This window comes from Asparagus officinalis, chromosome 8, assembly GCF_001876935.1.
Source record: "Asparagus officinalis chromosome 8, Aspof.V1, whole genome shotgun sequence".
NCBI lineage: Eukaryota > Viridiplantae > Streptophyta > Magnoliopsida > Asparagales > Asparagaceae > Asparagus > Asparagus officinalis.
Genome location: NC_033801.1, coordinates 15,184,191 through 15,199,330, shown reverse-complemented (window position 1 = coordinate 15,199,330; position 15,140 = coordinate 15,184,191). Strand labels below are relative to the sequence as shown.

General features: G+C 40.6%; 1 protein-coding gene across 1 annotated transcript; it reads left to right on the top strand.

Annotated features, from left to right (window-relative positions):
- Nucleotides 6,935–9,248, top strand: LOC109820552 (temperature-induced lipocalin-1). Its single transcript, XM_020386712.1, has 2 exons — nt 6,935–7,375; nt 8,902–9,248. The coding sequence occupies exons 1-2, from the start codon at nt 6,995–6,997 to the stop codon at nt 9,085–9,087; spliced, it is 567 nt and encodes a 188-aa protein (XP_020242301.1). The 5' UTR covers nt 6,935–6,994; the 3' UTR covers nt 9,088–9,248.

Genomic DNA, 15,140 nt, shown 5'->3' with positions numbered 1-15,140 from the left:
TAAATTATAGTGGGACCAAAATTAAATTGTCTCTCTCCTTATCTTTTAGTTATACAGGGGTTTGAAGCCCAACATTAGTGGACACTGAGGCTCTTTCTCGGCCCAAGAAAGCTACACGAATAATAATGTAGTTTGCCACTAACTTGAATACGAAAAAACTATAGGTTTGTAGATAAAGAAGGGGGTCCATAGCAATACAATTATTCTCCATTAGAAAGTATAATCATCTTTTTTCAGCTGTGTCATGAATGCGTAAAAATATTTTAAGTGTACTAAAATGTTGATTCCAACTCTAACTCAAAATATTTCGAGCTACAAAAACTGGGCCTTTTTAGTTGTTTCTAGGCCCGAGTCCATTTGTACCTTTGTCATTAAGGGGCTGTTTGGATAGGTTTTTTTGGGTGGTAAAAGAGAAGAAAGCTGCCAAAAATGTCAGCTTTTTGGCAGCTTTCCCCCAAAATCACCTTTTTAAGGGGTGATTTTGGGGGAAAGCTGTCAAAAAGCTGACATTTTTGACAGATTTCCCCACTTTTACCACCCAAAAAAAAGAACCAAACAGCCCCTAACTCTAGCTCATGCTTGAGCCCAACGTACTAGTAATGGGAGTAATTTGAACACATAAATGGAATGGATTTGAATCATTTCTCAATTATATCATCAAAACAAACAGCAATCAGTATAAGCTAGCCGTTTGGATGCAGTTCAATTTTAAGTCATAAAATAGGGACCAGATACTTATTTAAGATTGAGAAATTATGACATTATTGCTTTTTTTTCTTCTCGAGGTTTGGGGGGGGGGGGGGGATACTTCTTATTCGTCTGTTTTCACTTGTAGTCCGGGACATCTTAAAATCCAACTCCCAAGCAATCTCAGCATCTATTGTAAGTTTATTAAGAGTGTAACAGATAGTCAAATAGTTACTAATAAATCTTTGGCTTCAGAACTTGCTTGCCCCTATAAACTATTCGTTTTGTCCTTCCATACTCTCTGAACTATTTTCAGTCTCATCTTTATACCCCGAACCGATAAATTCGTTCTTTTTTTACCCTATTAACTATTTTCAGTTCCAACTTACCTCTTGAGTTATTACTTCAGCCCATCTTACCCTCTAAACTACACGTGATCCAGTTAAAATACCCGCAAAATAATGAAAAAAGTAGTTAACTAGGTAATGAAAGTGATAGTTCAAGATTTATTAGTAAATAATTTGGGTGATAGAATATGGACGAACCAAATAGGTAACGAAAGTGATGGTTCAACAACTAAAGTGAGACCAAATATAATTTGGGTGATAGAATATGGACGAAATTAAATAGCTTAGCGGGTAAGATGATATAAAAAAATAGTTCAAACGTGAAGGTTTGAGACATAAATCTTTTTCACCCAGAAAAGAAACAAAATATGTCACCAACCCTAGAATGTCTTTGCTCCACAAGAACGGATACTTGATCTACAGAGTTCCACAAAAACACTGAAAACCACACTTGCAAGAAATTAGCTAGTGGACTATATGTCTTGTTGCCCAAAGCATTCCTTGCTCATCAAGCAAAGCACCTGAGTGTGGAGATACCCACATCGAAGCAAGAAACACGAGTCCGTGATTTTACCCCAAGTCTGTAATTTTCATTGGTTTTTTTATCCAGGAATACACAGTTATCAAAGGTTTCGCTTCATTGTTCGCATTTTGTCGATTCAAAAATTATATAGTCGTAGAGGTTTAATAAACGGAGATGAACTAGATTAATCTCTCTCATGGGCTTACTACATTAAACCGGACAAGTAATTGAACAAAGATATTCATAGGTAGAATAACTTTCTTCTCGAAGCTATCTAAAACCTTTACAGCACCTATAACTTTCTTCTCAATAATTTTTCCGAATAACTCTTCTACACACTTCCTAGCCCTCTTAAACAACTATAAATAGGGGTCTTGTGCTCTCATTTGGGCAAGCAAGCAAGCAAGCAAGAAGTGAGCTTGAGAGCTTGAGTGTGTAGTGTAGCCTTGTGTGAGTGTCCACCAAAATAAAGGAATTGTGTGAAAGTGAGGTGTTCTTGTAAGAACAAGTGTTGTATTCTCAAGTGTTCTATCAATAAAAGTTTCCTTTGTGTAGAGTGTTGTGTTCTTCAAATTCCATCAAAGTGGTATCAGAGCAAAGTTCGATCTAGCCGGGCCAATCGAAGGTGCTCGTGTACGAGATGGCGAACATGATCCAGCCACAGATTCCGAAGCTGATGAAGACCAATTACGACAACTGGAGTATCCAGATGAAAGTCTTGCTCGGCTCGCAAGACTTGTGGGATCTCGTAGAGAATGGCTACACTGAACCGGAGTCACCTGCAGCAGAAGCAACTCTCACCGCCACTCAGAAGAGTGAGTTGAAGGAGGTCAGAAAAAGAGACAAAAAAGCTTTGTTCCTAATATTCCAAGGCGTAGATGAATCTGCGTTTGAGAAGATTTCCAATGCCCTGTCCTCTAAAGAAGCATGGGAGATTTTACAAAAATCCTATCAAGGTGCGGAAAGAGCCAAAAAGGTACGCCTCCAAGCATTAAGAGTTGAATTTGAAAATTTGAAGATGAAAGCTACAGAATCAATATCGGATTATTTTAGTAGAGTTCAGACAATAACAAATCAAATGAAGAGAAATGGAGAAGCAATTAATGATGTAAGAATTATGGAGAAGATACTTAGGACTTTAGACTCTAAATTCAAATATATTATTCCGGCAATACAAGAGTCTAAAGATCTTTCCGAAGTATCTATTGATGAGCTGCAAGGTTCTCTGCAAGCTTATGAACAAGATATAAACATTAGTTCAAATCAAGCGGAGAATCTAGAACAAGCCTTGCAGAGTAAGATGACTATCAAAGAAGATAGTCGAAGAGGACGTGGAGGCTACAGAGGCAGAGGCTCATTTCGAGGTGGCTCAAACTTCCAGCAAGGTCGTAGGAGACAGTACCAAGGAGGCCATGAAAATCAAGATCGAAATAGAGATCGTGAACGATCATTCGATCGAGGACGAGGTCGTGGCACACGAGGACGAGGACAAGGAAGAAGTTACCATGAGGACAGATCTCAGCCACAGTGTTACAAATGTAAGAGATACGGTCATCTCAGCTACGAATGTTGGGAGAAATCAAATCAAGTGGCAGAAAGAAGCAACTTTGTAGAAAGGGAGCAGGCAGACACTTCAACAGTCCTGTTGACGTACCAGGAGAGCGAAAGCAAGAATAAAGATATCTGGTATCTAGATTCAGGTGCCAGTAACCACATGTGCGGCATCAAGGAGTTTTTTACCGAGCTGAACGAGACGGTACAAGGAGATGTCACCTTTGGAGATCAGTCAAAGATTCCAGTGAAAGGCAAGGGCAATATAATGATCCAGACAAAGACGGGCGAGAACAGGTACATCTCTGATGTCTACTATGTTCCAGCATTACGAAATAATATTTTGAGCCTAGGCCAGCTCCTTGAAAGAGGCTATGATATACATCTAAAAGACCTTGCCCTCACTATTAAAAATAAAAATGAAGTTATTGCAAAGGTGAACATGTCTAGAAATAGACTGTTTACCTTAAATATTCATGCTGACCCTGTCAAGTGCTTGAAGTCAATCATAAAAGACGAGACTTGGCTCTGGCATCTACGATTCGGGCATCTCGCTTTCAGTGGCCTGAATCTTCTATGGAAGGAGAAAATGGTAAAAGGATTGCCGCAAATCAACCATCCGAACCAGCTATGTGAAGGCTGTATGAAGGGCAAACAACATAGAAGAAGTTTCGAAGTTGGAAAGTCAAGAAGAGCAACAGAGTTGCTACAATTGGTCCACACAGATATTGCAGGACCATTTGAAGTCATCTCTCTTGGAGGAAACAGGTATTTTCTCACATTTATTGATGATTATAGCAGAAAAACTTGGGTTTATTTCCTGAAGGAGAAATCCGAAGCTCTGGAGAAATTCAAAGAATTCAAGGAGATGGTAGAAAAGCAAAGTGGGTACCACATCAAAGTGCTCCGATCAGATCGAGGTGGAGAATACACTTCGAAGGCATTCAACAATTTCAACAAGCAGTACGGGATAATTCATCAACTCACTGCCGCCTACACACCACAGCAGAATGGCATAGCAGAGCGGAAGAATCGTACCATTCTTGATATGGTCAGAAGCATGTTGAAGAGCAAGTACCTGCCAAAGACTTACTGGGCTGAAGCCGTGGACTGTGCAGTTTACCTCCTCAACAGATGTCCGACAAAGAGCGTCAAGTTCAAGACACCATTGGAGATGTGGAGCAACATCAAGCCAAGTGTCAACCACCTGAAGGTGTTTGGGTGTATTGCATATGCACACATCCCGGAGCAGAAAAGAAAGAAGTTGGACGATCGAGGAGAAAAGTGCATATTCGTTGGGTACGAGAGGAGGACAAAAGCATACAAGCTCTACAATCCAGTTACAAAGAAGATGATCATTTCAAGAGACGTGGAGTTCGATGAAGAAGATTATTGGAAATGGACCGATGAAGATAAAAATATTAAAGGTATGTTCTTTGAAGATAATGATGATGACTTGCAGGAGGTTGGAAGACCAGAACAAAGTCCACCTAATAGTCCAGCTCCATCAACCCCAACATCAACGCCGACATCATCCAGCTCAAGTGAAGGAAGCTCTTCAGGGGGAGCAACAAGGAGGATGAGAAGCCTAAGAGATCTGTACGACGATACAGAGCCTGTCGAGATGATGGATGACTACACACTATTCTGCTTGTTTGCAGAATGTGATCCGGTCAGCTATGAAGAAGCTGCTCAAGAAGATAAGTGGAGAAAAGCCATGGATGACGAGATCGAGGCAATCAAGAGAAATGACACATGGGAGCTCACTACCTTACCTGAAGGCCATAAACCAATCGGAGTAAAGTGGGTGTACAAGACAAAGACAAATCAAGATGGCGGAATCGAGAAGTACAAGGCCAGGCTTGTTGCAAAAGGCTATAGTCAGCGAGAAGGAGTTGACTATGAAGAAGTGTTCGCACCAGTCGCGAGGATCGACACCATCCGACTCATTATCGCATTGGCAGCACAGAACCGGTGGAAGATCTACCAGATGGACGTGAAGTCTGCATTCCTGAACGGCTACTTAGAAGAAGAAGTCTACATCAAGCAACCACCAGGGTACGAGGTGAAGAATCAAGAAGACAAAGTCTACAAGCTGAAGAAGGCATTGTATGGACTGAAGCAAGCGCCCAGAGCATGGAATGCCAGAATCGATGCATACTTCCAGAAGAACGGATTCCATCGGAGCCCGTATGAGCACTCTCTCTATACCAAGAAGAAGGATGAAGACATCATGATCGTATGTCTCTACGTGGACGACATGATCTTCACCGGCAACAATCCGAAAATGTTCGAGGAGTTCAAAAAGAATATGATCAAGGAGTTCGAGATGACTGACATTGGAGAAATGTCATACTTTCTTGGAGTAGAAGTGTCGCAATCAGAGAAAGGAATCTTCATCTCTCAGAAGAAGTATGCAAAGGATATCCTTCAGAAGTTCAACATGAGCAACTGCAATCCAGTCGCAACTCCTGCAGAAGTCGGAGTGAAGCTGAGGCGAGACACACCAGGAAGCTATATTGATCCAACTCTATACAAGAGTTTAGTCGGGAGCTTGCGCTACCTAACCATCACCAGGCCCGACATAGTGTTCGCGGTAGGACTGGTGAGCAGATATATGGAGGAGCCAAGACAGGAGCATTTCAAAGCAGCCAAGAGAATTCTCAGGTATGTCCGAGGAAGTATTGATCAAGGATTATTTTATACACAGTGTGCAGATTCAAGATTAGTCGGCTACACCGACAGCGATTATGGTGGAGATTTAGATGAAAGAAAGAGCACATCTGGCTACATGTTCAATATCGGATCAGCAACATTCTCATGGTCATCAAAGAAGCAGTCTGTCGTCGCTCTATCAAGTTGCGAAGCAGAATACATAGCAGCATCGACATGTGCGTGTCAAGCAATATGGCTCAGGAGTCTGATGAAGGAATTGCAACACCAACAAGAAGCACCGACAGAGATTCTCATCGACAACAAGTCAGCTATTGCACTTGCCAAAAATCCGGTAGCACATGGACGAAGCAAACACATAGAGACAAGATATCATTTCATCCGACATCAAGTTAAAAAGAAGACTGTGATGCTGTCATATTGCAAGTCTGAAGACCAAATCGCTGACATCTTCACCAAGCCACTAAAGACAGAGACATTTTTGAAGCTTAAGAAGAAGCTTGGACTTGAGAGAAATGAAAGTTGGTGATGAGGGGGAGTATTAGAATTCCTCACCAACTTAGATTATTCTAGAACAACTTTCTAGAACTTCTTTCTAGTAACATCCTACAAAATATCTACCATGAAGTTTCTAGGAAGATACAAGTGTATGGCTAGTATTTATTCTTCTAGAAACTTCTTAGTAATGTATGGCTAGGATTAACTCTTCTACACACTTCCTAGCCCTCTTAAACAACTATAAATAGGGGTCTTGTGCTCTCATTTGGGAAAGCAAGCAAGCAAGCAAGAAGTGAGCTTGAGAGCTTGAGTGTGTAGTGTAGCCTTGTGTGAGTGTCCACCAAAATAAAGGAATTGTGTGAAAGTGAGGTGTTCTTGTAAGAACAAGTGTTGTATTCTCAAGTGTTCTATCAATAAAAGTTTCCTTTGTGTAGAGTGTTGTGTTCTTCAAATTCCATCAGCACTCCACTCAGATAAACCTTTTAAAGCCGGTAATAAGTAATTTTTGAATGCTTAATTAACCTCTAGAACCTCCTCTCTGAACCCCACCACCAACATCCCGACACCAAACTTCTCAACACAAACGCTCATAATCCCTCCACGTCTCCCCAAACTTATCCTCATTTCCCTATACATACTCCATATCCAACCTCTGTTCAAATAAATTAAAAAAGGAAAAAAAAAGAGACAAAAAAAAGAAGAAAATAAATCCACAATGGGCAAGAACACAAAGGAGATGACAGTAGTGAAAGGCCTGGACGTAGAGCGATACATGGGCCGATGGTACGAGATCGCCTCCTTCCCCTCCTTCTTCCAGCCCAGCAACGGCGAGAACACACGCGCCACCTACACGCTCAACCCCGACAAGGCCACGGTGCACGTGCTCAACGAGACATGGAGCAATGGGAAGAGGGATTCCATCGAGGGGACTGCGTATAAAGCTGAACCCAACAGTGACGAGGCAAAGCTCAAGGTGAAGTTTTACCTGCCGCCGTTTTTGCCGGTGATTCCGGTGGTCGGAAACTATTGGGTGCTTTATATTGATGAGGGGTATCAGGTTGCGCTTGTTGGGGAGCCCTCGAGGAAGAATTTGTGGGTATGTTTTTTCTTGCAATTAACTTTATTATTATTATTTTTTGGGTCCGTTGGTTTAATGAAGATGAGCGTGTAGATGTATATAAATTAATTTTTAGGGTATTTTTATGAATTTATTGTGAACTGAAGCATTTTGCGCAAGTCTATCGTGGACTATACTAATGGTGGTGTTAAAATTTCTGAAATATCCTGCAGTCAATAATACAGACAGAGTAGTTATATGAAGTGAACAAGCTAGAGCAGCATTCTCCAAAACGTGCCTTAATATATGATTTTTATCAAATTATGCTGAAATTTTGCTTAAAATGAGAATTTTTTTTTTGGTGCCTCAAGTGGTACTTCAAATTTAACCTAATAACTTGCAAGCTCTCGCCTAGAACTGCTAAGTACACCTCTATCCCTTCACGAGCAGTAGCCCATGGACTGGGGACAAAGATACTAAACAGTACAAGCAGCTATAAGTACACTCTGCCTGTCGCCAAATATTAGAAGGGAAATTTGAAGGACACCCGCAAGTGTCAGACACCCGCGTTGTGATTGGTTAGGGTGTAGGGCTCAGTACAGGGGGTTTGGGGGTATAGGTCTAGGATTGGGATATCTATATAGTCACGTGCCCGTGAGCGATGCCAGAAATCGCTAAGGGCTGTTTGGTTGTTGTTGATAAAGTTGTGTATTTATGACACAACTTGAAAAGTTGTTATCCATCTTATCAATTTCGCTGAGCAACTTTTTTTTGTTTGTTTTTTATTCCATTGGAATCATAAATTGCTTGTTTTGTTTGCAAAATGTAACTTTAATTGTTTGTTTGGAAAGTGTAAAAAGTGGTTATTGTGTGGTCCCTACTCAAATGATTCCATTGGCCTAGCCCCATGACTTCTGACGCATATGTCAGCTTTCCTTCAAAATCAGACCATTTTGAAGGGATTTGTGAATCCATGCCACATCAGCATAGTAAATCACTTTACACTATTTTCATAACTACAAACAAACAATTAAAAAGGAGGAAAGCTGACATTGAGACACACTTTTTTACACTTTCCATCCTTTTACATAATAAAAACTTACAACCAAACAGCCCCTAAACAGAGGTTGTCCTAGCATCGCTCATATTAGAATGGAAATCAGACTGTTTCAATTGTATATAAGTGTAGATTTTACAATTAAATAAACAAAGGTTTATATCCACATATATAATTCAGTTGAAGGGCTGTGCAATGTGCTGAACAAGGTGTTGCTTTACCTAGTACAACAACTACAACAGAGCATTTTATCCCAATTTTTTAGGGTCGGCTACATGAATGTTGTTTCTTCCGTTCAGTTCTACTCGGGGGCATCTCCTCTATTAAATTAAGTGATTCCAATCTAAATATCGGTTCGTCATCGCTTAATCTAGTTCTCTTTCTAAAATTCGCTAGTGTGTAAAAAAAAAAGAAAGAAATAATGCTTCAAACCTATCTTATCATGATTCAATAATAGGTTCTTAAAAAATAAAACCCATCTTAACTTATGGAATTCGTGTGCTTGCAGATATTATGCAGGCAGACTCACTTGGATGAGGATACCTACAACCAGCTAGTCCAAAAAGCAGTAGAAGAAGGATATGATGTTAAAAAGCTCCATAAGACACCACAAGCTGACCCTCCTCCGGAGGCAGAGGTAGGCCCTACGGATACCAAGGGCATTTGGTGGATCAAATCCCTGTTTGGCAAATAAGTATATATATCACGAGTATCTCTGTTGTGTGCTTGTATTGTATCTTGATGTACGTGCTAGAACTAAAAGTTCAGTTTTAAATGAGAATGAGTAGCAGTATGAGTGTGTTTATCTTATGTGAGTTCTTATAATGGTAAAGACGTGTGGAAATTCTGATATGATTACTTTAAAGTTGTTTTTGCTCTTGATTCCAAGTATTTCTAAAGTTACACTCATACTGAGATGGACCGTGATGGAGTTCTCCGATCCGAATGTCAAGGGCTCGCAAATGTACTGCTTTCGACGCGGATTGGGATCCGATCGAAACGTATGAGGCTCTCAATGCCAATCGGGATCCGATTGAAAAGTACGAGGTTTTCGATATTGTGTACTTTGGTAGGTACCCGAATCTAATCGGGATCTGAAAGGGAGGAGATAATAGATTTTTAAGTCGTTAATAACTTTTTAGAGCTGTGTTATAAGGCTTTGGCAATAACGGATCATAGCTCATTGAGAGTCGATCGGAGGAGATTTGGCGAGTCGATATTCGAATGGTGAACGAGAAGTAGTACAATCACTGTTCACGCAGACGAACTTTTGGTGTACTGTTCATCAGTGAACAGTAACGTTCCTCGTCGATTTTTTTTGGGTTTTGTTTTTTTGTTTTTGTTTTTTTTGTTTGTGAGATCTTTTTGAGGATTAGGATTTTTGGAAGAATTTTGGAATTGAAGGCTAAGATTGGAAATGAGATTTGACGCAGGGAAAGATTTAAAGTGAAGAATTTGGATATAACTAGACCTCACATATGTTCAAGAAAAAACTCTCATAACTTAATTTTTTTAATTATAATAGTCTATAATCTATTTCTTATAGAGGATTACAACTTTATTTATATAAAAAAACTAAATCTAAAAATCAAATCAAATCCTAATAAAAGGAAAACAAAAATAAAATCTCTAACAAAATAAAACCACGGAGATCTACAAAGCGTAAATCAAACCCTAAGAAAATCTACCCTAAATATCTTTTGATCAACGGCTCCTGATGGTCCTGCTGTTGGAACTTGGATGCAAACTTAAAGAGGGTGAATAATATTGCTATAATTTTTGACAAGACTCAGAAAATGCAGTGAAAATAAATAAAAATAAAAAACTAAAAGCAGATCAACATAGGAAAACACGATATTTTTATAGTGGTTCGAATAATAATCCTACGTCTACTCTTCCTTCTAGCGAAAGGTCTTCTTCACTATGATCATAGTCCAATTGAATCATAACCTGATTCAGTAGGATTCAAAGACCACACCCTAGAATCTACATGAAATCAGTCGTCAAACCTAACTCTTCACAATGACCAGAAGAAACCATGACTCTAGCTAGCCCAACCCTTAATTATCCTGGCGTGAGTAAACCGTCAAACTCACAAGTTTGAAATACAACCAAATAAAATAATTAAAGCACAAAAAGAATAATCTTATAGCCCTTTTATCAAACCCTTCTTCAAATCGATGAAGATGAAGATTCGTGAAGAAATGATATAGAGGTGTAAGCACAAGGCACTCCTTCTCACTCTGATGAAAAGTGCACCGAGAAGAATTTGAATGAGACTCAGGGGATTTGATCAACTCTCTCTCTCTCTCTCTCTCTCTCTCTCTCTCTCTCTTCTCTCTCTCTCTCTCTCTCTCTCTCTCTCTCTCTCTCTCTCTCTCTCTCTCAAACCCTAGAACAAAGATCTCTCCTTTTTTTTATATTTACCTCCTTGAACTTCGTTATAATTATGATCTTCAACTCTCCTTAAATAGACTTTGATAGGACATGAAAAAGATACCCAAATCTGAGTGCAAATAGGAGATAAAATGGATCGATGAACGGCTAAGGTTAAAGCCTAAAAGTCGCTAAAATCCATCATAATCATCGATGGTGGATCATGACCATCGATGGTCCCTGGTGATTATTGATGGTTCTCCTGTAGCCATCGATGATGCTGATTCCGATTTCTGGATTACTTTGATTGTTTCCTGTAATCACCGATGGTTCCCTATGACCATCGATAAGTCATTGTTGACCATCGATGGTGCTAACTCCTGCTTCTGCTTTTCTCCGATTGGCTCCTATAACCATTGAGGAGATACTTGATCATCGATAGGTGCATCTTGACCATCGATAGTTCGAATGTTGAAATCAACTTTCGTGTTCACTTTTGCATCATTTCGAACCGCATCTTGTTCGTACCTGTTTACACATGAAATATATCATCTCACAAAAATCAGTGGCAAAATAAGAGTTTGCTATTAATCAAACAAAAAATATTTGTTTGAACAACGTTCTCACAATCATTCTAACACCTGCTTCACATACTCAGCCGAAGAGTAGAGTTTTTAACTTTCAAACAATTGACTGGAATCTTAATCTGTAACTAGTTCTGTTACATATAAGTTATCAGCACAATCTGTTAGTAGTAGTCGTGGTCCTAAAGTAAGAAATCTAGCAACAGAATGGAATAAATGGCTGGAAATAAGTTCTGTGATTTCTTTCTTGGAGAGAGGGATCCTCTTCAAATTGAGAAATAAACAGGACAGTATGCGTGACACTATTATTGGTGCATTGCATCATAACTGTTAAAAAGAAAGATCGTGCAATGTAATACAAACCCATATCCACTGGAAAACAAAATTGTAATGGATGGAGAAATGAGAAAGGTGTTAGGATTGTGTCTTTGATTATTTGTAGAACTTTATGAGAATTAGATAGAGTTATAGATCTATCATGGTTAGGAGATTGAGTCTCATCATAATTAGGAGTTTGAATCCTATTCTAATTAGGAAGTTCGGCTAGAGATAGGATTTTGGTTTCTCTATATATATTCTTCTATTGTTGGAGGAAAAACCAAGCAAGAGAGAGAGAGAGAGCCAATATTCTTGTAATCTAGGGTTAGTAGAGGGCGTAGCCTAATTCAAGAATATTATGCGAGAGGCGGGGGTTTCGTAGTCTTTGTCCGTGCAAAAAATTACATTATTGGGGAGAGGGTGTCGCAGTCTTTGTACATGCGAAAGATTGAAGGAGAGGACTTTGGAGAGAATATGAGAATTGATTATGTATGTGAGCTTGATGAGACTCAATCTCCTAATCATGATTCAAACTGTGATTCAAACTCCTATTATCAAAACCCTATCTCTAGCCTAACTCCCTAATTAGAATAGGATTCAAACTCCTAATCATGATGAGACTCAATCTCCTAATCATGATAGATCTCTAAACTCCTAATCATGATGAGACTCAATCTCCTAATCATGATAGATCTCTAACCCTATCTAATTCTCATAAAGTTATACAAAGAATCAAAGCATGATAGATCTCTAACCCTATCTAATTCTCATAAAGTTATACAAAGAATCAAAGACACAATCCTAACAATCTCCACCTTGGATTTGATTCCCAAGCCACCTCGAAGATCTACCATTGTCATCTTGAAACTTTACCTCTCCGACTAGCATCTTCTATTCTTTTCACACTTTAAATTGAATCACCTGCACTCCAACTGGGATGTCCTTATGACCCTCACTTTCATCTGTCTCGCTGTGGCGCCTCTACCTCTCTTGTGCGCACCAAGAGATCTTCGCTACCTCTGACATTAGAAGAAAATCAACCATGCTTCTCATCCCGAACTAAACTTGACAACAGCCTTCCCCAACTTGTTGTCCTTGTACTCCACCTTCATCTCTCGTTTCGAATCATATCGGTATATTTCTCCTACTCCACACTATGAGCTAGATGCCTTCATCTCCTCCATTACTTGGCTTGGACCGAATGAGTGCTCATCGTCTTCAAGGCTATTGCCACCATCTCCATCAACATGTGTGTCATTCAGTCGTGCATGCTTGCAAGCTCCACCTAATCTGACATTGTCCTCCTCGAGTCTATACATCAACCAACTATTACTCTCACGATGAATCTGAATAATTATATGCTGTCAACTCTACTGCTAAAATCACGTCTAATTCTCTATACCAGTCTCATCTGTCACATACTCGTTTGCCTTATCTACCATTAGATTTATCTCGTTACCACCTGTAGGTGTAAATTTTGATCTCCCGAAAATAGGGAACTCGTTTGTATTGATAAGAACAGCTTATTACAAACTAATAATCAAATGTTTATAACAGAAGCAGAGGGAATGCCCTCCTTGTTTAACGTGGGTTCCTCGGTGGCGATAGGACGCCTCGCTCGGTGCTCGTGCCGAGTCTGCTTTCCTTAGACGATCTGATCGAAGTTACTGCCGGAGCTTCAGTTCTCAAATGAGGGAGCCTTTGGCAAAAGTCCAGGTTCAACCTTTGGGAGATTAGCCAGCAGAATATGCAACAGCCAATCCCCCCCTTCATGCTGGCTGAAGATGGGTTTTAATAGGCAAGGGATGGGATGGGCCATCCCTTGATTCGTGGGATTTGACCACTAATAGAGGTGAGGGAGCCAGCCGCCCTAGCTGTGGGATGTGACCACTTAGGGGGTCCTGTCAGCCGCCCTATTCTTGCTAGGTGAGGAGCGCCATGCTTTCTCCCTTGATTTGTGGGATTTGACCACTGATGTAACTGTTCCCATACTCCAAGTGGGCAGTTGACAGTGAGCTGGCGAATCTGCAGCTTGGGTCTGTAGGCGAGCTTGGGACTACAGGCAGACTTGGGTCTGCAGGCGAGCTGAGTCTGCAGGCGAGCTTGGGACCACAGACAGACTTGGGTCTGCAGGCAGACTTGGGTCTGTAAGTGAGCTTGCAGGCGAGCTGAGTCTGCAGGCGAGCTTGGGACTGCAGGCAGACTTGGGTCTGCAGTCTGCAGGCGGATTTGGGACTGCAGGCGAATTTGAGTTGCAGGCGAGCTCCTGAGCATGGATCGAAGAATAGGCCGTAACTTTCAAACCGTAAGTCAGAATTGGACGAATTATATATAAAAATCGCCTATCTCGACGAGACGGAGCCATTCGAACCTAGCCGAAGGCTTCGGTTCGCTTCCTCTGTTTCGCTAAATTCCTTACGGTTTGGGAGATATCTGCGTTTCCCCCTTTTTATCAGTGTTTTTCCCTTTTTTGCTATTTCGGGCGAGGTTTTAGCAGTTTTGTTCTGAACTTCTCTGATAAGGATTTAAAGGCAATTTTTATTACCTATAAAACCCCCTCCAAAGTTTTCAGACCTGAATCAGACCGCATGGGGTCTGGAACACTTTGGATATGAAGACCTGTAAAGTGATCCCTGCTCAGATGGAGTGAGGAGCCCTCCAACGAGCTCGGTGAAGTTGATCTCTTCACTCGCAGCTGATGATCGCCTTCTAGGATTTTGAGCAAACCCTCAGCTATCAACGGACTTGATTCGTCTTTACCAACTGCCGTTTGAGTTGGACTAGCCATGCTCTTGCCCTTAGCATGGTAAGTTGTCGAGGAGTTTCTCTTAGGCTCAATGCTAAAACTTCTCCTCTATCCTTAGCCTTTCGAGGCGTTTGGATTAAGAGAGTAGGGAGCAGTTTAACCTCGTATACCAGTCGGAGGGTAGGAGCAGTTTAGTCTCATGCACCAGTTGGAGGATAAGGGGACAGTTTAGACTCTTGAACCAGTGGGAGTATAAGGGGGAAGTTTAGACTCTTGCACCAGTGGGAATTATATATGAAAATCGCCTATCTCGACGAGACGGAGCCATCCGAACCAAGCCGAAGGCTTCGGTTCGCTTCCTTCGTTTCGCTAAATTCCTTACGGTTTGCGAGATATCTGTGTTTTCCCCCTTTTTATCAGTGTTTTTCCCCTTTTTGCTATTTCGGATGAGGTTTTAGCAGTTTTATTCTGAACTTCTCTGATAAGGATTTAAAGGAAATTTTTATTGCCTACACCACCATCAAAATTTATCAGCACTTTCTGATCAATCTAAGGAAAATCTGAAAAATCAAACCCTCCCATCGCGTTCAAAGCACTCCAAAACCTAGGAATTAACTCATGGATCGTCAAAATCTGCCTCCAAATGCTCGATCAGAAGACAAATTAATCTTTTTTCCCTTTTCTTCATATTGATTCTTGTAACGCCGATATTCAATCTTGCAC

Coding starts and splice junctions, on each gene's coding strand:
- LOC109820552 (XM_020386712.1), top strand. CDS start 6,995: ATGGGCAAGAACACAAAGGAGATGACAGTAGTGAAAGGCCTGGACGTA. Junction 7,376..8,901: donor CCTCGAGGAAGAATTTGTGG/GTATGTTTTTTC, acceptor GTGTGCTTGCAG/ATATTATGCAGGCAGACTCA.